This window comes from Danio aesculapii, chromosome 15 (assembly GCF_903798145.1).
Source record: "Danio aesculapii chromosome 15, fDanAes4.1, whole genome shotgun sequence".
NCBI lineage: Eukaryota > Metazoa > Chordata > Actinopteri > Cypriniformes > Danionidae > Danio > Danio aesculapii.
In genome coordinates this window covers 41,101,984-41,124,918 of record NC_079449.1, presented here as the reverse complement: position 1 = coordinate 41,124,918, position 22,935 = coordinate 41,101,984, and the positions used below count along the sequence as shown (strand labels likewise).

At 36.1% G+C, this 22,935-nt stretch overlaps 1 protein-coding gene across 1 annotated transcript; it reads right to left on the bottom strand.

Moving 5' to 3' along the window:
* Positions 1-2,125: 2,125 nt before the first annotated feature.
* On the bottom strand, positions 2,126-22,082 carry mrps22 (mitochondrial ribosomal protein S22). The gene is made up of 8 exons (XM_056474126.1): positions 21,949-22,082; positions 21,449-21,606; positions 21,189-21,353; positions 19,639-19,782; positions 19,474-19,557; positions 14,281-14,426; positions 11,731-11,839; positions 2,126-2,240 (listed from the first exon to the last, which is right to left on the bottom strand). Exons 1-8 carry the CDS (start codon positions 22,073-22,075, stop codon positions 2,151-2,153), a joined length of 1,023 nt encoding a protein of 340 aa, XP_056330101.1. The 5' UTR covers positions 22,076-22,082; the 3' UTR covers positions 2,126-2,150.
* Positions 22,083-22,935: the final 853 nt, after the last annotated feature.

Below are 22,935 nucleotides of genomic sequence, written 5' to 3'. Positions count from 1 at the left end.
CTCCTTTTAGTTATCTTAATAAAAAATACAAAATAATTAAATTAGGGCGACGCAGTGGCGCCTCACAGCAAGAAGGTTGCTTGTTTGAGCCTCTGCTGGGGCAGTCTGCGTTTCTGTGTGGAGTTTACATGTTCTCCCTGTGTTAGCGTGGGTTTCCTCTGGGTGCTCCGGTTTCCCCCACAGTCCAAAGACATGCGGTACAGGTGAATTGGGTAAGCTAAATTGTCCGTAGTGTAAGTGTGAGTGTGTATGGATGTTTCCAAGTGATGGGTTGCAGCTGGAAGGCCATCCGCTGTGTAAAACATATGCTGGATAAGTTGGTGGTTCATTCCGCTGTGACGACCCCAGATTAATAAAGGGACTAAGTTGAAAAGAAAATGAATGAATGAAAATTAAATTTACTATTTAACTATATATTTTATTACTTAATTTTTTTAAAATTATATATCGTCACCTTGGAATTATATGGTTCTATCTGCGTTCTGAATGATTTTGAGATATTGAGCTTCAAAGTTTTCCATATAGCAAACAGTATGTTTGTAACATTAGTTTTTTTGTTATTAAAAAGTCTTAAAATGTAAACAACTTATAGTTAACTTAAAAAACCTATAATGTAAATAAGTTGTCATTTAATAAGAATAATCAATAACTCAATTTTGACAAAAACGTCAGATAGAACCTTATAATTTTAAGGTGACGATAAATGTGTCTATATATGTTTTTTTCTACAAACATTTCTGGACCCCTATTTATAAACAAGTCCTAGTAAGCACACAACAAATTTGTATGCAAGCTTGGAGGTTCCACATGGGGAAGAAGCCAGTAGTGTCTGCAGACTTGGATTTGCAAGCGGGGACTGCATTTCTCCGATATGATTTGTCAGACACAATGCACTCAGTGGAGCTAGTGACAACACTGTAAGGATGGGGTTAGCGGCATGTTTAGGAGTGCGCATAAAGCATTGCATGCAGCTCAGCTTGCAATTGCACCCGGTCTGCATCCAGAAAGTGGTTGCTTGTAGAGTTTTTTTTTTTATATAGCTTCATGCATTAAAGAATAATTTGCTAAATTTTCCAACCCCCAATTAAGTATTATTATTATTTTTTTAATGAAAACAGCGGATTCATAACATCCAACAAATGTCACTTCTCTTCCTGAGTCTTGGCTGATGGCAAATTTTAGATGACTGATGATGTTCTTTTATAGCATTGCTAATAATTTCTTCAAGTTTCATCACAACTTTTTTTTAAATTGACTCAAAAACAGTACTGAACCATCATTCAGTGGATTTGTATGTATCTTTAGGGGGATTGTGCTGCTGAGAAGTATGGACTGAGAAGTATCACAGTTATATTTGGAGTTCTAGACTGATCTAGATTTGCAATAGCAAACTATCCCTATAACAAGCTTACCCAACTTTGTGTTTGACTTTGAATATGGTACTCTTTTGTTCATAAGCATTGCATTTTACCCTCAAGGTAATCATCTGAGTACCATGGGTCCAAAAGGCTTGGTTACATCAATCCATAAAATATTACATTTTATCCAAATTCATTCAAACTCAAACAGCCAGCAAGTGGAAAAACAGTGCACATAAGCCTAAGTCAATATTTCCCTGACATTATGTTAATAATTACTTATCTCTTGTAACCATTTTGTAAATTAAATTTGATTACAACTTCAAGAATGACTAACATTGACTCACTAACATCTCTACACAATCATTTACAACAAGTACTCATGTCCAGAAAAAGTAATAAATAACTAGACGTTCTACTGTTAGTGTGTACGAGGAAATACTGAAAAAGCAAAAAAAAATAAAGCTGTTATACAAAAAAACTCTTTATTATGTACAGAATGGTACAAATGACTCGAACATTTGAAATATGACAGATAATTCCATTCATAATAACTGTTTATCTCCCATTATTTTAAAGGGATAGTTCACCCCAAACTGAAATACTTCTCTCCATTTAGGTAACCTCAAGCAGTTCCAAACCATTGGAAGATTCTTTTTTTCTGTTGAACACAAAAGAAGATATTGGGAATCATGGTAAAAATTAAACACAACGGAAGTCATTGGCTACCAGTTTTCAACATTTTTAATATATTGTGTGTTAATTACCCATTTAACACTCTTTTTGATGCATTCAAATAGAGCCCAGTGCTTTAGTCTGCTCATAGGTCTGCACAGCCAGCTCAATGAATCCAGCTCTACTTGACTCATACTGGGCATAGATCTAAAAAAAAGGGGAAACACAAAGAAAGAAAATACATTAGAAATCACATGCATTGTCATGTACAAACTTAATGTTAATTAGGCAAGTCTTTGGACAACAGTGGTGTATCCTGTATAGCCAATCCAAAAAAACATTTAAAAAAAGAATTAAATAAAAAAAATTATTATTAAATTTTAACAGCCGAATTTAAACCGCTGAATTTATGGAAGCGAATTTTTCAAACTGAAATAAAATGAACAGAAAATTGCCATTTTAATATTATTCGTTGTATTTTTCATGTTTCAACAGAACTGAATATTTTGGAGATGAAAACTGGAAGTTGAATATGAAGAATGAAAATGTATTTGGAATATTTTTAGTTGAAATATTCACAGCTTAAGTCAGGGGTCACCAATCTCGGTGTCGGAGGGCCAGTGTCCCTGCAGAGTTTAGCTCCAACTTGCCTTATCACACCTGCCTGGATGTTCCAAGTATACCTAAGACCTTGATTAGCTTGTTCAGGTGTGTTTGATTAGAGTTGGAGCTAAAATCTGTAGGGCACCGGGCCTCCAGGAACAAGTTTGGTGACCTCTGGCTTAAGTAAACAGCTAAGTTACATTTCAGGACCTAAAAATACAAACCCTGGCAATTAAAGTCATTTAAATTCAAGCACTTGTTAATTAAATAAATTATTTTTATAAATTATTTTTTTCAATTTGTGCGATTCGACAAGCTTTTCATTTCAATACTATGACATTGATTGGTAACACTTTATTTTGATGGTCCATTTGAGTATTAGTCTGCTTAATATCGGTTGATACTGCTCCTTCAGCAGACATTTAACTGACTATAAGAAACTTTGCAAGTACTTGTCAACTTACACTAACTCCAACCTAACAGTCAACAGTGTGCGTGTCTCTCTCTCCCTCTCTTTACATCTGCAGGCCCCGCCCTAGTTAAGCAGACGACGTGTTTTGACTGTTGTATATCCATCCGTGTTTTCCCCCCTCCTACTATTTTGTTTTTGGTTTATTTGTATGTGTGTTAATATTATAAATATTGAATATTGTACTGTAAGAGGCAGGAGGGGTTGGACGCCACACTTTTCTTTATGTAAATATTTTCTCCTGTTTTTGTTCTTAGTCAGGGAAGTAGGGGTAGGTTTTGTCTTTTTATTTCGGTTATTTTATTAGGTGTAGTTAGTTTAATTTGGGTGTTTAGTTAGAGTGTACTTTTTTTGTTTTTTATTTTTCTGTGGGTCCACTCCGAGGTAGTTGGCTTCACGTTTTTGGGTGATAAATAAAATAAAGAGACCCGAAACTAAAGGGTCGGAAAAGTGATTTTTATTTGTCTGGTGATCTTTTATGTTGCAGCCTTTTACCTAGACCAGGGTAGTAACATTACATTTACATTTAGTCATTTAGCAGACGCTTTTATTCAAAGCGACTTACAAATAAGGACAAGGAAGCAATTTACACAACTATAAGAGCAGCAGTGAACAAGTGCTATAGACAAGTTTCAGGTGTGTAAAGTCTAAGAAGCAAAGCATTAGTAATGTAAGTTTTTTTTTTTGAGAGAGAGAGAGAGAGAGAGAGAGAGAGAGAGAGAGAGTACAGTTAGTGGTATAGCCAGAGAGGCAGTTACAGATTAGGAAGAAAAGTGGAGACTAAATAGTTGAGTTTTTAGTCGTTTCTTGAAGACAGCAAGTGACTCTGCTGTTCTGATGCAATTAGGGAGTTCATTCCACCAACTGGGCAGATTGAATGTGAGAGTTCGGGAAAGTGATTTCTTCCCTCTTAGGGATGGAACCACGAGGCGACGTTCATTCACAGAACGCAAGTTTCTGGAGGGCACATACATCTGCAGAAGTGAGAGCAGATACGAAGGAGCAAAGCCAGAGGTCGCTTTGTAAGCAAACATCAGAGCTTTGAATTTGATGCGAGCAGTAACTAGCAGCCAGTGCAAACGGGTGAGTAGCGGAGTGACATGTGCTCTTTTGGGTTTATCAAAGACCACTCGTGCTGCTGCATTCTGAAGCAGCTGAGGAGGTTTGATAGAATTAGCTGGAAGCCCGGCTAGTAGAGAGTTGCAATAATCCAGTTTGGAGAGAACAAGAGCTTGAACAATAAGTTGAGCTGCATGTTCAGATTTGAAGGGTCGGACCTTTCTGATGTTATATGACATTATAATCTACTGACAATTTGTTGGCATGTAGATTCAATGTAACTTAAATTCCATCAAAATAAAGTGTGACCCATTTTGTTCCATATTACTACATGGGTTAAAGTGTAGGAGCAAAATTTACCAAGATAAAGTGCTTTTTCATGTGCCTTCACATTACAATACTTTGAGTTTTGTTTTACTACAAACATAACATTTCAATAAAGTTTTAGATAATTTTTATGGCTTTAGATTTAACTCTGGCAATAACTGCTGTCAGTTCACATAGAAGCTTATTTTTAGGTACGTGACAATGACGATATATAGGCGGTTATCCATATTATGAGGAATTACAAAAACAAAAAAAACATCTAAACAAGTCTAGAGTCCAGTGTGAGCTTAAATAACTTCAATAATTAAATAACTTAATAATATTTCGCAAATGTGCTGTTAACTTCCTTCTGTCAAATTTCAATTGGCAAAAAATACTCAAAGCACCGGAGTCTGAAGTTTACTCGATGCCTCAACCAGCTCCACTTCCTGATATGGGGTTAAAAGGCCAGTGTGACACAAAACAAGGTTAAGCAGAGTGTGCACCAAGCAAGAACCGTGACTAAACTGTGGCCCCTCATCAAGTTTACCATGCTTTCCCATTTCCTTTCAAGGAATTGAATACACACACACTCTCTTACACACATTAAAACCTGTCACTCTACCATCTCCACCAAATTACTGCTGGCATCTCAAAATTCAACAAGAATTTTAGGCCTCCTTTATTCCATTCTCTGTGAATGACATCCTTACATGGGTTAAAGGTCGAACCATGAACTAATGGGAAGTGATGTACCCTGGGTCTGAACCCTTATTCCTTGTTTCCAAAGTTGTCAAAAGCACATATTGCTAATGCTCCCATTTTTAAGTGAAGTCACCTTTATTTCTATAGTGATTTGCAAGATGTAGATTGTGCCAAAGCTGCTGTACAAGGATGAACAGACAAATAATAGAAGTCAGATAAGAACATTTCACCATTGTAGAGCATATTCAAGATATTAAGCATGTAGCAGAACAACGATAAGATGTTTGTGTATTTCTAGTTATTTAAAAAAATGATTCAGTACAGATTCTGCCAGCTGATTGACCAAACAACCATTTATATTTGATCAGTCTCCCATTTCTTCTTCCCTTCAGCCATACTCCTCTCCACTCAGCTCACTCTCAAAGTATGGTCAATGCAAGTGATTTTACCCATCATGTTTGATATCATTTGAAATGGATCAGTGTATCTTTGAATTGATTACTACAATGGGCACAATACGTTTACTTGGCTAATAAATGGTTACATTTTATTTATTTATTTATTTATTTATTTAATTAATTGTTTAACCAGGAATGTCCCATTGAGATACAACATCTCTTCTACCAGGGAGTCCTGATCAAGACAGGCAGCATAGGACAAAGTTACAAAAAAATAAATAAATTATTATAATAATAATAAATACATGTCACAACACATAGACACACATAAAAATAGCATGAACCATAATCAATTGTTAAAACATGCACACTGTTCTAAATTGATAGTCTTTAAAATAAAAAAATATTTATTATAAATAATTTAAAATGTTAAATATATCGATAGATGGTATGAATTTCATATGTACTTTATCTTGAAGCTCATTCCATAAATATGGAGCATACTGTTGAAGTCAAAATTATTAGCCCCCCTGAATTATTAGCTCCCCTGTTTATTTTTATCCCCAATTTCTGTTTAACGGAGAGATTTTTTCAACACATTTCTAATCATAATAGTTTTAATTACTCATCTCTAATATCTGATTTATTTTATCTTTGCCATGATGACAGTAAATAATATTTGACTAGATATTTTTCAAGACACTTCTATACAGCTTAAATTGACATTTAAAGGCTTAACTAGGTTATTTAGGTTAACTAGGCAGGTTAGTGTAATTAGGCAAGTTATTGTATAATGATAGTTTGTTCTGTAGACTATCGGAAAACAAACTTTGCTTTTTAAAAAATTTCAAACTGCTTTTATTCTAGGCGAAATAAAACAAATCAGACTTTCTCCAGAAGAAAAAATATTATAAGACATACAGTAAAAATTTCCTTGCTCTGTTAAACATCATTTGGGAAATATTTAAAAAATAAAGGAAAATCTAAGGGGGCTAATAATTCTGACTTCAACTGTACTTAGAGAATGCAGATCGACCTAACTCTGTGTGAAAAAATGGCATCTTAAGTAAGAGTATATCTGCTGATCTGGTATTGTAAGTATTTGAACAGAACTCTTATACTGTGGTAATTTACCAACTAAAGCTTTAAAAACGAAACTAAGATATGTTGTTTTCTCCTTAACTGTAATGAGGTCCATTCTGTCGTTTTACATAAATTACAGTGATGTGTGCGTGCACTTGAACCAGTGACAAATCTTAAGGCACTATGATAAACAATATCCAATTTCAGAGGTGCGTGCATACTGATAGAATACGTACTGATAGAAATGTACTCTCTACTAAACGTTTGAGCTGCGAAGGGGAAACATATTTTTAAACAAAAATAAAAACCTAATGTTAGTTTGAGTTTTTTTAAAAGGCTATCGATGACAACTATAAAGTTAACTTAACATTAAGCCAGACACCTAAATATCTATAAGATGCAACTTGTTCAATCTGTGCACCATTTAAAGTTTTAATATTAAAATTGTGTATTGATAATCTGGATCGGATAAAGATCATGTATTTAGTTGTTTTTTTTTTTTTTTTTTTGCATTCAATACTTTTTTTAAGCAATCGAGAGACATTTGGAACGAATTAAACGCATATTGTAAATCATTTTATACATCCTAGTATACTCCAAAAATTTGACTCTAGATTTTGTTGTTTCTTTATTGCCACATTCTGTGCCTTGAGTTAGTAATGGAACAAAGGCCAGTTGAGATGGAGCATTGGGCACACTAACTGTCTCTTTAAATATCTGGTTCTCTTTATATTAGTTCAGTTGTACTTAGATGAAAAAGGGAGTTATTTCCATCTAAGGCAATAAAATGTTGCTCAAATAACCTAGACAGGCCGGTAGCCAGGGGGGTTCGGGTGGTTCGGAAGACCCACCCCTCACTGACAAAGGTCTGGAATTCGTCTGATACATGAGCTCATTTATCCTATTTTGACTGCTATGCCATCATTAATATTGACAATAAACCATTGAAAAAGGCTTTAAGACCAAGCAGAATTCTGGTGTGACTTCAGTTGATCAGTTTTGGTCATTGCAAACAATTATTTTTGAAGACTCTAACATCCAGCTGTGCTAGAAAACATCTGACATAAGCAAAGTCATCTTTCATTACTGTATTGTTTTTAAAAAGAGAAAACTTTAATTCTCTAAATCTTAGACCTTATTGAAAGAAAACATGATCAATAAAAAAAGTCGGCTAAAAAAAATTGTGAAGCTCAAAATTATTATTATGTTTCAGTTTTTAAAAAAAAAAATTAATTTAAATGGACAAATTCTGAGTGAGGAAAGTTGAAAGTGCTGGCCAGTTTGTTATTTGCTTAAAGGGCACCTATGGTGAAAAATCTACTTTTCAAGCTGTTTGGACAGACGTGTGTAGGCATAGTGTATAGACTGTCATATTGGGGTGATATAAACACACAGAGTCCTTTTTTTAAAATTTAACAACATAAAAACGATGGACCAATTGGAGCGGTTTTTAGATCAACCGCAACTTGATGTAGGAGTGCGGTCCCCCCGCCCACCAATATTGATTGACAGGCATGCATCACCATATCCTCAGTTTGTTGTTTCACGTCCACCATTTTCTGTGTGTGAGTCAAAGCGATGTCACTAAACGAACACTCTTGCTCTATTTTTAGATGTAAGTCTCATTGGACTCAACACAAAATCAACATTCACCACATGAACGCTCTAATCGGAATTATTGTTTGTAACTTTAGGTAGGTTTGCAAACATTTGTACTTGTTTTCGTTGCATTTACCTTAAAATTCAGCCGTTTGCATTTCTCGCAGTCACAGAAGCTCCCTGTGATCTTAACTAGGTGCAGCTGGAAAGTGAGAGCGCGTTGCCTCACGTGCGTGTCCCTCCATTGGAAATAAAATAACAAATTTGCCTGCAGGTCGTGCCACGCAGCGCCATGCATTTTAGAATTCTAAACATAGGTTTTTATCAGGGTACACACAACGGCGCTTGAAGTCGGCTGCTGTCCCCGCGGAGCCACGATTCGGGACACTTCATGTTTCTGCATGTTAGTTAAAATAGTTTCATTTTAAATAACATCCGAATGTGCGTGTCTGGTGTGCCGTGTCGTGGCTCTGAGTGGCGCATCCGGTGCCTCAGTCAAAGTTAATTCAGTGTGCGTGTTATTAGTCTCGGACTACAACCTCGAAACTTTAAACTAGCACACAGTTGGCTGTAAAACTATACAAAGACACAAAGGATTTTGTAGTCTCTGCTTGGTCTATGTCCGAGTCGTACATGTACGGCTGAATGCTGGCCCTCTCACTCATGTTACTTCTCTCTGTCTGCCTGTCTGTTGCCAAACACAGAGCGTGGGAGCGCTTCACTCTGCCCCCCTGTTACGTTGGGCAGGAAGTCAAAAATGTCCACCTTTCAGAAAAAAGAACCACCCCTTACACCAGGCTGGCTATGGGGCTGCTAGATAGTGAGATAGTGCTAGATAGTGAGTTTTTTTTTAACTCCAATGCTATTTCAATTGCTATTGCAATGACTAAATCAAAATTATTATGGAGAACAGTGGTTGGTTTATATTTATAACACTGGTCATGACCTCTGATTAGAAATAATACTGAATTTAGTTCATAGGTGTACAGTACGTCTAAGGCTGGGGTGTGCAAACGTTTTCATATAAAGGGCCAAAAGCCAAATATCATTGAGAGCCATGGGCCAAAGGTAAATATACCAAGCTATATTACATTAAAGTTGCCACGGGTAATTACCTAAATTATTTCATGAGATTTAAAAGTAAATACAAAACATTACTTTAAATAGCACCTATGGTAAAAAAATCTACTTTTCAAGCTGTTTATACAGACATATGTGCATGTATGGTGTATAGACCATCATATTGGGGTAATATAAGCACACCCACAGCTTTTTTTTTCAATTTAACAACATAAAAAACGGTGGACCAATTGGAGCGGTTTTCAGATCGACCGCAACTTTACGTAGGAGTGCGGTCCCCCCGCCCACCAATATTGATTGACAGGCACGTCATCATATCCTCAGTTTGTTGATTCACATCCGCCATTTTCAGCGTGAGTCGAAGCTGTCACTAAAGGAACACCCTTGCTCTATTTTTAGATGCAAGGCTCATTGGGCTCAACACAAGATCAATATTCTCCACATTATCGCTCCAATCTGAATTATTGGTTGTATCTTTAGGTAGGTTTGCAAACATGTGTACTTTTTATTGAGTCTACCTTATACTTCACCGTTTGCATTTCTCGCGATCTCAGAAGCTCCCTGTGATCTTAACTAGCATGCGTTTTAGAATTCTAAACATAGGTTTCTATCAGGGTACACTCAAGTCGACGGCTGTGTGCTGCAGACTGCTGCAGAGACCTATGTTTAGGATTCAAAAATGCGTGGCGCGACGATTCGGGACACTTCATGTTTCTGCCGCGCCACAGAGAGTGTCTGGTGTGCCGTGTCGCGGCTTCGAGCGGCGCATCCAGTGCCTCAGTCAAAGTTAATTCAGTGTGCGTGGTTATTAGTCTCGGTGTACAAGCTCGGCACTTGAAACTAGCACACAGTTGGCTGTAAAACTGTACAAAGACACAAATGATTTTGTACTCTCTGCTTGGTCTGTGTCCGAGTCGTACATGTACGACTGAATGCGGATCCTCTCCTCTCAGTCTGCCTGTCTGTGTTGCAAATACAGAGCAGGTGAGCTCATGGCCCCGCCCCCTTGTTACGTTGGGTGGGAAGCCGAAACTAGTCTACATATGAAGCAACACACCCCTAAATCAGCAAACTGTGAACACGCCCCCAACATGACACTTTTGAACACATTATAATAAAAAAATCTGAATTGTGTTTTAAACTGAACCTAAACTGGCACACTCAGAATCATAATATTAATATTAAATCATAAAAAAGAGGTAAACTATGTGCCCTTTAAATCATTTAACTAATGCAGTATAACATTTAAAATAATAACTTATTGCAATAATAACATAAACAATCACATTTATAAGACAGTGGAGTTCAATGATAAATACACTAGTCAAGCAGAATCTGCTCTTGCCTTGATTTGTCCTCTATCTGCCAGCTGACAGTATGCTCATTTAAATTAATCTCAGTAATTTACACCATTTAACTGGAACTGAATTATTTCAGTTAGCATTTAACAATAAAGGAAACCAACACAAGGTTACATTAGATTTGAAATGACAACCTCTAGTCTAAACCATGCCCCTCATTTTCCCTCTCTTCTCAGATGGGAAGTCGGGCCCAGTTTGGGCATCCTTGGTCTAAGGGTACCAATCAGCGTACTTTAGAATGAGCAAGCTGAAGCTGCCATCTAGTTTAGTTTTAGCCAATTACCTCTGTTTAATAAGCAAGACTGATCAATGTGTAAGTGTGAGCGACATTAAACCTGAAAGAATGAGCTAAATGGATAACCAAATGCACTAGAAATTATTACAATGAAGATCAACAATCAATGTGGCATTTCAACCCAAAACCTGAGGTTATACTAAGGTTATTATTAGGTTATTAATACATTCAAGTTAAATTAACGGTGCACTGTAAAGACAGAATATGCAGTAAAACTTCAACCAGCAACTTATAATCCTTATAATGTAATTAGTTATCAATAACACATTCTTTACATACACATTAAATAATGAAATGGCTCAAAGTCCTAACCATAGTCTAAAGGTTTTTGTTAAACAGAGATGCTTGTATTGGTTCTGGAAGTAAAAACTCTATTAATTCTCATTAGGATTTTTTTCAAACGTCCCTCACTAACTCTTAAGTACACAGTCTTTTACTAATGTTATTTGTCAGATTTTAAAATATTTTTGGTTTCAAATAAAAGTGCACAAAAGTCTATGCTTAAAGCTCCAACAAACACTTTTGAAAAAAAACCTATATGGGAAAAAGAAATGGAAATATACTGCCAGAAACAAGTCAAAAATTGTGGACAGGCAATAATGCACTCAATATTCAGTTGTTGAATTGTGTATCTGCTGTAGAAATTTGTGTTGGCAGAGAAGGATGTGGAATGTATAACAACAAAAATCTGTTGACTGTTAATGTCTTTAATGTAATGACTACATGCATGTGTGCTCACCTTTAGAAGGTCCAGGTCAGCGGCTTGTTGTCCTTGAGCATGCTGCGCAGACTCACTCTGAGGATGTACTAAATTAAAAAGACGCACCAACTTCACCGCATCCTGCATTCTGCAATCATGACAACATAGTAAGCACCACACAATGAAAATAGCTAAATCTTTAATTGGCTAAAGGATCTGATTTTTGTTACCATGTAAAGAGAGTATGCTTGCTTCCAAAATCTGTGTGATATTGCAAAACAGATATTTCAGTGATGTTTTTTAAGAGTTAAAAGGTTAGTTCACCCCAAGATATTCATTTTCCTTTGGCTTAATCCCTTATTTATTTGGATGTCGACGCTCCAGAATGAACAGCCAAAAAGTTTTATTTAGCAGATGTCCTTTCAGCTGCAACCCAGTACTGGAAAGCACCCATACACTCTCGCATGCACAAAAATTTCTGCTGCTCTGAAAGTTGCAATGAGCACAGTGGCCTCCATTATCCGTAAGTGGAAGATGTTTGGAACCACCAGGACTCTTCCTAGAGCTGGCCGGCCATCTAAGCTGAGTGACCGAAGGATAAGGACCTTAATCGGGGAGGTGATCAATAACCCGATAGTTAATCTGTCTGAGCTCCAGCGTTCTTCTGTGGAGAGAAGAGAACCTTACAGAAAGACAACCATCTGTACAGCAATCCACCAATCAGGCCTGTATGGTAGAGTGGCCAGACAGAAGCCACTTCCCACCTGGAATTTGCCAAAAGGCATCTGAAGGACTCTCAGACCATAAGAAACTAAATTCTCTGGTATGATGAGGCTAAAATTGAACTCTTTGGAGTGAATGCCAGGCGTTACATTTGGAGAAAACCAGGCACCGCTCATCACCAGGCTAATATCATGATCATGATATGGGGATGTTTTTCAGCAGCAGGAACTAGAAGACTAGTCAGGATAGAGGGAGAGATGAATGCAGCAATGTACAGAGACATCCTGAACGAAAACCTGCTTCAGAGTGCTCTTGAACTCAGACTGAGGTGACGGTTCATCTTCCGGCAGGACAATAACCCAAAGCACACTGCCAAAATATCAATGGAGTGGCTTCACAACAACTCGGTGAATGTCCTTGAGTGGCCCAGGCAGAGCCCAGACCTAAATCCTATTGAACATCTCTGGAGAGGTTCTGCAAAGAGGAATGGGCAAAAATTCCCAAAGACACATGTGCCAAGGTTGTGGCATCATATTCAAAAAGACTTGAGACTGTAATTGCTGCCAAAGGTGCATCAACAAAGTATTGAGCAAAGGTTGTGAATACTTCTGTACATGTGATTTTTCAGATTTTTTATTTTTAATAAATTTGCAACCATTTAAAAAACTGTCACATTATCATTATGGGGTATTGCATGTAGAATTTTGAGGAAATAAATTAATTGAATCCATTTTGTAATAAGGCTGTAACATTAAAAAAAAAATGTGGAAAAAGTGAAGCGCTATGAATACTTTCCTGATGCACGGTGCCCTTTAAATTCTTTGATACAAAAAAAAAATAATCAAGCTTAGTACAATAATAGATTGCCACCTGAGCAGTATGTTAATTTGTGAAATTTCCACACTACTAGGTACTCCACGGTCAAGTGGTAATATAACTAAGTGGATGCAATTAGCAAAACAGCCACAAAGTGATAGGCCACGTAAAACAGACCGCTGCTGGACACTAAAGCAATGGAAAGGTTTTTTTTTTTGGAGTGACTAATAATGTTTCTCTGTCTGGGAATCTGATAGAAAAGTCTGATTGTGGCACTTGTCAGAAAAAGGGTACTTGTCTTTCTGCAGTAAAGTTTGGTAGAGGGATTTATGGTGTGGAGATGTTTTTTTCTGGGGTTGCGCTTGGTCACTTAGTTCAAATGAAAGGAACTCTTAATGCTTCAGCATAAACATTTTTAGACCATTTTTTGAGGGGACAGTTTTAAGCCCTTTCCTTTTCCAACATGCAAGGTCCCTAAATACATGGATGAGCAAATTTAGTGTGACTTGACTGGCCTGTGCATAATCCTGACCTCAATCTAACGAAACATCTTTCTTTGAGCCAGGCCTTGAAGTTAGTGCTCGGCCTTACAAACGTGCCTCTTGAAGAATTAAAAAAAATAATAATAATTCGCTAAAACACACTCCTATGCCTTAGTAAATAAGTGATATAACTGCAAAAGGTGGCCGCCTACATATTAAACTTTACATTAAGATTAGTATGCCATTAAAATTAATGTAAAGTTCCGAAACATTTGGCAATAGTGTATATTAGTAATATGATCAATTTAACCACACAGAAAGCAGTCACGGCTCAAGAAAATATTTGTCTTTTCACCACTGTAGACATAACTATGGAATAATTCATTAGCGGCGTAGTACTATAATCAGTTTAAGCACATAGAAATCCAGTCAAACCTAAAAAAAAATATGCATGTGATTTCAACATTAAAGACATTACTATGGATTAATTTATGTAAAAAGCATGAATAACTTCTCCTTTTAAATGTTACATTTATTTTTAAATAAATAAATAAATAAACACACTTACAGGTCTCGCTGCAACATATCCACAAGAAGGCCATCAATTCGGCGTTCATTAACCATATGCCAGGCCAAACCACCAAAGAACCGTGTGGATCTGAGTAGATCGTATTTGCCATGCTTTTCAATGTCTTCATAGGTCAGTATAAACACCTTTAACACAGAACCAAATAACTTTTATTAGTCAGTCCAACTACAACCATTTCAAATGTAGCTTTAAGAGTAAAAATCCAATTATGTATGTGACTGCAATTTAACACTTAAAAAAAAAAAACTATTATGTCTGTATTTGAAAACTTTATTTTATTTATTATTCAGTTTTAATTCACTGACTGTTCAAGCTGCGTTATTGTAATTGTATAGATTTCTGAATGATTAATTGAAATAAAATCATCTGAGAAAACCAAGGCTCTGTGATTAGTAAATCTCCTCCAAAGGCCAGATGGTGCTTTTGCATGGAAACTGCAAATACATGTGCACGTACTGCACGTACTGCTGATTACAGAGCCAGCTTTACTGACAAAATGCACACAAAAATCCCCTATGATTAAAAGTGCAGCAATAGTTTGACTTCACAGAATATCTGCATTGATATCTTTGGCAATTACTGTTTTGGTATGAAACAAAAAACAACAGGGACATGATTTGCATTACAGATGCTATCTTACAGCATGACAGCTTAACAAACAATTATACATAATGTAAACAAGGATTATTCTGTGCTACCATATCCCTTGCTCTCAAAAAAATCAGAGGCATTCGGACTAGAAGTATTCCACTTAAAGGTGCAGTCGATGATCTGCTAAAATGATATCCGTTAGCATAAAAGCTTTGAAAACACCCCTGCCATCCAAAGCCACACCACAGCCAAACACAAACGCGCACCGTAAAGATGACCGTAGACAATCCACTTGATCATGTCAATCACCAGTTAGAAAACTTTATAGTACTCAACAATACTACAATTACGAATGAAAAGCTGTATTATACAGTTGAAGTCAGAATCATAAGCCCCCCTTTGAATTTTTTCTTTTTTAAATATTTCCCAAATGATATTTAACAGAGCAAGGAAATTTTCACAGTATGTCTTATAATATTTTTTTCCTCTGGAGAAAGTCTTATTTGTTTTATTTTGGATATAATTAAAGCAGTTTTAAATGTTTTAAAAACCATTTTAGAGACAAAATTATTAGCCCCTTTAAGCTATTTTTTTTTTCGATAGTCTACAGAACAAACCATTGTTATATAATAAGTTGCCTATTTATCCAAACCTGCCTAGTTAACCCAATTAACCTAGTTAAGCCTTTAAATGTCCCTTTAAGCTGTATAGAAGTGACTGGTCTCACTCTCTCATGCGCTTTGTCCTAAAGCAACTATGGTGTTTGGACGGCAGGGTACGGGACAAAACCATACTTACATGCTATTTCAGACTGAATAGGGTATATGCCGAGCTAGTGTTGTTCCCATACTGATAAACGTCCGGTGAGCAGTTATTGTGTGTTTTTTTTCCATTTTTATACGGTTCCTTTTACAGCATCGATGTTGTGATGTAATTAAAATACAATCAGTAAATAGACGTTGGCATTCATTCAGTTACTCTAGCGTAAAACGAGACAAAAAGCCGCTTACTTGCACGTGCCTGTCAAAATCGACAGGCTAGCGCAGAAGCTCCATTGAATATACTGGGGTAAAATAAATACTCATATTATAAAGACATGGTGGGGAAAAATGTAATTTAATGCTTCTTGTACAATCTGAGACCCACTTTATATCGGATATCACTCAGCCAGTGGAGATCGCTGAATTTTAAAGAAAACAGACCTCAAACGCGCCGATTTTGCAATTGCTAACAGTTCACCGGAAGCGCTTAACCCAGATCACTGGCAAATTAAAAGTCCTACTAGTATGCTTCGGCATACACCCTGTATTCAAATTAGCATGGGAAAAAATATAGAGAGCATGTCACAGGTTGTCATTGTTCAAAAATGAACCAATGTGCTTTGAATATAAAACCAACTTCACCTCAGTAAAGCAGGCAAGGCAGAACAGCGCTATTCACTTATGTTTTGTTATTAAACTAAATAAAAATCTGCATTATCGATGTTGTAAAAAGGTACCTTATGATATTAAAAATAGTCACATCAATCGTTCGCCAGAGGATTTCAGAGGCTGAACAACATTTCCATGCATATAACCCATTCGTAAAACAAAATCTGCACATAGATATATACACTAGATATCACATACGTACCCTGAGCATGCGTCAAAAGCACCGCCACATTTGTACATTGCTCCCAGGACAAATGTCATTCAACCACACTAGTTAAGACTAAAGCCAATGTAAAATTGCTGGACATTAGCGAGGTGTACAGTTGTAATTATGAGTAAAGATTGGTATGCACAAAAGCAGAACATTTCATAGGTAAGATTTTGTTTAAGGTTTTTATACGTTACAAACTTTCGTGCTCAACAAACTTTGATGATAATACAGTCTCTTACAACACCAACTCGCACTAGATTCTAGGCTTATGCTAGTTTGATTGAATAAAATAAGCAAACAATGTAAAAATGAAAAATGATAAGATGTTGCGGTGCTAGAAACTTGTTATTGTCGGCTAAGTGAATGAGTCGTTCATAAAAGAGATTCATTCACAATGAATCGCTCCCTCTGTTAGAATGAGAAGTGCAAGCAGGAGAGGCGCTGTGTTTCGGGACACCGATTAGATCAGATTTAACAGAGAGGGAGGATAATACATTTCCATGCACACAAACACTCGCTCTTCGTCAAGAAAGCCCGTGCAATCACGTATCCATCCATGTAGAAAGTGGTAGAAAATTACCATTTTCGTAATTGAAAATATACCACCGGAAAAACTCCTGATCATAGATATATGTATATATATATATATCTCTGGCTCCTGCTGGCCAGTCCTCCATTACACCTTGGTCCCACATTCATTTTAAAAAAGCACTACCCTGTACTAAAATGGCAGCTCTTTTTGACGCATTCCTTCCAATAGACACCAATAGTGTAGGCGATATCAAATGTAAATAGGGGAGCGCGGGGCACAAAGTAATGCGGGGTTAAATGTAACACAGAGTTTTAAGGTATTTGCGCGGGGTTAACCATGGCATGCTTCCGAGGTATTCACCACAGTGTCGGCAGACGTCTTCCTGCCAGTTATTGAAAACGTTTGGTGAAATTTGAATGAGAAACACAGGAGAAACCATTTCTGCAGCATAAAAGTATTTTTTATTATATATTTTTTTATTTAAAGAAATTTGTGAAAGTATGAAAGTAAAATCTTATATTGTTGTGATCACCATCTTCTAGGCTAAAAGATGAAACCATTTCGAAAGATGTAAAAAACACAGAGTGACTGCTAGCCAGGTTAGAAGAAAACACGACACAGCGCGGTTAGTTGGAACACGGTGTTACAATTAAGCCACACACTGTTGGACACCAATTAAACTTACACAATTTATGTTAATTTTGAGTGTAATGTTGAGAACTTTTTAAATATTTTTTTTAATAGAATGTTTTTTTTGATAGACAAAAAATATTTTATTGCTAATACTACAAATAGATGCATTGTATAATAATGGATTATAATCCAAATAAATCCAAATGTGTTCATCCAATAAATAAATAAACATACGGTGCTATGTGGAATAAAAAACAAAATTGAGCTATGTACAGAGAAAATATAGCTACAATTTAAAGTAAACGGAATTTAAATTAGTTGTGTGAAATCTGCCTTTATATGCATGTGTTACAACTAACCCTCTGTCTGTTACAACTTGCCCCGCAGGTGGGGTAAAGAGTAACATTTTTACTCTTGGCACTTTTGGCAACACTGCACAAAAACGATAGGTCCGGCGATCCTAATTCCAGTGCTCATTTGTAGGAGAGACTTGTGTTTTGTTGGTAAAAAAAAAACAAATGGTTTGTCTAACCCCATTACTATGTTTATTATTTGACCAAAACCAAAAAGTGTTACTTTGAAGTGTTACTTCCCCTACCTATGCAATCTGCATAAGCTTTGAGTGACTAAAAAGGTTTTATAACATTACTTGTGTAAGAGCCAGTTATGCATAATTCATTTGTGATAATTTAGTTAAAAAGGTTAAAACATGTTAAAAAATTGATATTTAAATAAAATAAGAATTCATTGTGATTGTATTATCTAAAATGCATAATTTAATAATTGATACACTTTAAAAACCTTTACTTTGGTATTTTGGCTTCCGACAGTAATACGTCATGAGGTCATTAGTTTATACATTTAAGTCAGATTGCAGTTATGGATATTAGAAGCAACACAGTTTTTTGACTGAGCTATACCGAGCTATATAGATTCTACTGTAACTTTGCACTTTTGTTTGAATATAGAAGCTGCAAAAGATGGTACATAAGGATTTGCACGAAAGGTGTGCCACTACAACTTGTCTAAAAGAAATACTTTTAGTATTAGTCATGATGTCATCCTTCCTTCAGCGTGCAAATATTACTCCAATTTAGATTCAGGATTTGAAAGTTTTGATTCAGCATTTGTTTTTACGCTTGTGCATGCGCATTCGGCAGATATGTCTGGGTGAAAAGGGATGCGCAGATGTACAAATCTACATTTGTTGACAGACAGTTTGGGCTACTTATCAGAACTATGGTAATTATCGGCCCGACAAATGTTAACTGGACGAACACGTTTTAGTCTTATGCCTTACCCAGAAAATAAAAATACACATAAATATATTTAGATTATTTACCATTACTACTGTAATGAGAAGTGACATTCAACCAGCACAACAAATAATGCTTCTGAAGACTGCTTCTTTAAATTGAACTTTTTTGCAGCAACCCAATCTAATTTCTGAAAACACATTTCAGCATTTTTTCAACAAAACAACATCTGATGTGAACAAGTGACATAAACAGAAAGGCTACAACAACCTCATTTCCTAAACATATATTATTCCTAGAAAAGTAACTTGAAATTGTTGAAATTTAATTTGTTTTTTTACACTTTATTTACATTCATGTGTCATTTACTTGTTAAATTGAAATAGATTCCAATCAGATGAGCACAGAAATTGGATTTGGACAGTAATTTTTTAACACAACGGTAGAGCATATGACCCACCCCTGGTTTATATAAATAATGTCAGCAGCAAACAAACAAACAAACACACACAAACTCACTTTGTTAAATTCTGCAGAGTCTGGCTCAAATTGGACAACACAATGGTTCAGCACATCCTCATGTCTTTCCTGTTCAAAAACCACCTGCAGAGACAAGGAAAAATGGTCAAAAATGAATAGGGTTGCAAATTGTCAAACAATATTAAGCTTTGATGTTTTTCATACCCTGAGGTTTTCTTCTTTAAAGACAGGTGGTGCTGTGACCTTGCGACCCTCTTTAGGAAAATAAATTTGGATTATCCTATCTCTTTCATTCCATGATGCTTTCCTCAGAGTTCCACTGGGCTCTCTCACAACTATGAACCTTTCCTTTGGAATAACAGTAAAAGAAACAGAAATGCAAGCAAAGTGGTGATGGAGCAGATAACAATTGTATCAGATCTGAAATCACGTTAATTGAAAATCTCATTATTAAATATTTGATCATTTAAAAGAAATGTTCAAGTTCACCCAAAAATAAACAGTTACTCGCTGTTTACTCATAACAGTTGTTCCTTTTTTGAAGAATGTTATAAACCAGTAACCATTAATTCCATAGCAGGAAAACTATGGAAGACAAGTTTCCAACATTTTTCCAAAAAACTTTTTTAGTGTTCAACAGAAGAAGGAAAAAACATGTTTGTGACTAGTGAAGGGTAAATGAAGGCGTTTTTGGTGAACTATTCCTTTCAGTCAATATACAGATATGTAAAAAAAAAAAAAAAAAAAAAAAAAAAAAAAAAAAGGTAACATTTTACAGTAAGGGTGTATCGGTTATTATTATTTAACATGAATTAACAGTAAACATTAAGCATTACTTAATCTTTGTTAATGTTAACTAATGTGTTAATGCATAAGTTAATATGAACTAATGCCGAACCAAGACTTCAGCATTACATAATCTTTGTGAATTGTAACTTACTAATATTCCAGTTAATCTCTTTACATTAACAGCCTAATTATTAAGGTTTACTTACACATACATTATTGCATTTGTTCATGGATTAGATAGCATGACATAAAAATGAACACCACATGTATTCAGCAATACTAACTCTGTTATGTAAACTTGACATATATTGTGTTATTTAGTTCATTAGTTCAGTGTTTCCCAACCCTGTTCATGGAGGCACACCAACAGTACATATTTTGGATGTCTCCATTATCTGACCCATTCATTTCAGGTTTTGGAGTCTCTTCAGATGTTATGATAAGATGATTCAGGTGTGTTTGATTAGGGAGAGGTTGAAAATGTGGACTGTTGGTGTGCCTTCAGGAATAGGGTTGGGAAACACTGCATTAGTTAACATAGTAGTTAATGCAAATGTTAGTAACATTAGATACTGATAGAATAGTGTACACTTTACAATAACATTCCTAATTCCCTAACTAATGCTTGGTTAATCATAAATCATGTTAGTAAAGCGTTAACAAACATGAACAACATGCAATTTGAAGCTGAGGCTTCTATTTTAACTCCAAAGACAGCATTTTATTCATGTTTGTTAACTCACTACTAACATGATTTGCCATTAACAAAGCATTTTAAGGGAATTGGGAACCTTACACACCATTATATATTGTGTTACTAACATTTGCCCTTGTTAACTAATGCATTAACTAATGTGTTAACTAACATATTAATTAGCTATTAGAATCCATGAACAAATGTATTAGTATGTGTAAATAAACGTGAACTAACTAGGCTGTTAAAGTGTTACCAAACATTATCTTACTCTATGTGGGATGTTAAAGTTTATGTCAGTGAAGACATATTTAGCAGTGTCCATGCCCTCCAGCATTTGATCTTCAGCCAGGACATCGTCTATAGGCTTCCTCTCTGGCAGAATGGGTGGCATTTCCAGCAAATGTTTTGCTTGTTCCTCTGCCTTATGAACTGCCTACAAAATTGATTAAAAACAAAGTTATGACTGCCTCATGCCTAACATTAGATTCCTATCCATCATGCATACAAATCAAACATGAAAAAACTCACCTCCTCTAATTCAGTGTCTGTCAAAAGCTTGTATTTAGGTGGTGTTAGCTGCTGGATTAAGGGTCGAAATACTTTATCCAGGTTGAGACCAGTGATTTTGGTCAGAATATCTTGAACCTCTTTATCTGTGAACTGAGCTTTCAGTACACTCTCAGAGCCTGGATGGGTGCACAAATAGAAAAATGATGACACTTACAAGCCCCCCCCCACCCCTAATTTTCTATGCTGTACATCACATGACAATAACATTATACTTAATGATAATTACAAGACTAAATAATAATACAATATCGTTACCTAAGCGAGACAAGCTTTAACTTATCGTGGCACTTTTGTTCCAAGGTATTCATCTGTTTTAATATTTTTATAACTACAGATATTTTGTAAACGCATGAGACACTTAAGACACAACTAAGCATCAAACGTGAAATACAAGGTCAATTCCACATTATTGTGAAAAGAGAGACCGTAAACGACACGATCACAGTGATTGTACTTACTACTGCGTGATGCTGACACACTGAAGACTCGTGTAGTTGTCTGCAAACAAGTTTGCACATTTTTATGAGCGGATTTAACGCAAAAGTAAGACCGTACTAAACACCTCGTAACACTGAGCGCAGCCATGCTGTAAATGACATCACTGCGGGTGCTTCGAACTTCCTCCTTTCAGAGAACTACTAGGAATGCTGGGAAATGTAGTAAAAGGGGACAGTGCCCCAGTAGAATCTCCAATAGTATCTGGATGCAGCCTTTATGATGCAAGCTGAGATTGCATCACTCAGCGATGCAATGTCAGACACAATGCACTCAAATGGAGCGAGTGACGTCACTGTGAGGGGTAGGGTTAGGTGAGCCCATTAAAAAGCATTGGATGCAGCTCAGATTGCACTGAGCCATCTCAGAATCTCCGTTAGGGATCGGTCTATGGTAGGGACTCGTTCAATAACAACGACATTTTAAAGCCTAAAATCTATACCATGTTATAAAATTAGTGACTAAATGAAAAACAATCAGAAAAGCGATTGGTCAATAGGGTCCATGTGGAGCTAATGTTTCTTCCCATACTGATAAACTTCCGGTGAATATTTAATGTGACTTTTTCCCCTTTTACAGCATATACAAAGAGCATAGAATCACCAAGAGGCGACACTCTAGTGCGATTTGGGCAGCCATTTTGGAATGAAAGTTCCAATAGTTCCATATTATAAGTCTGTAAAATAAACTATTAAAAGTGCTGCTGATTGCGATAGTAAGTGTTGTATTGTCATCTTTCAGGTTGTATCTCAGTTTTAATGCGCTATTTAAATAAATAAATAAATAAATAAAAAACAAAGCAGCTGCTTGCCATCACGACACCGATCGCTTTCACTCCAAAATGGCGGAATCCAAGGCTGGCTGTTACTGGGCGCTGCTGTTGCAATGGAACGTTCTATTGAGTGTCGCCTCTTGGCCATTCTAAGCTCTTTGGCATATATGTTGTTATG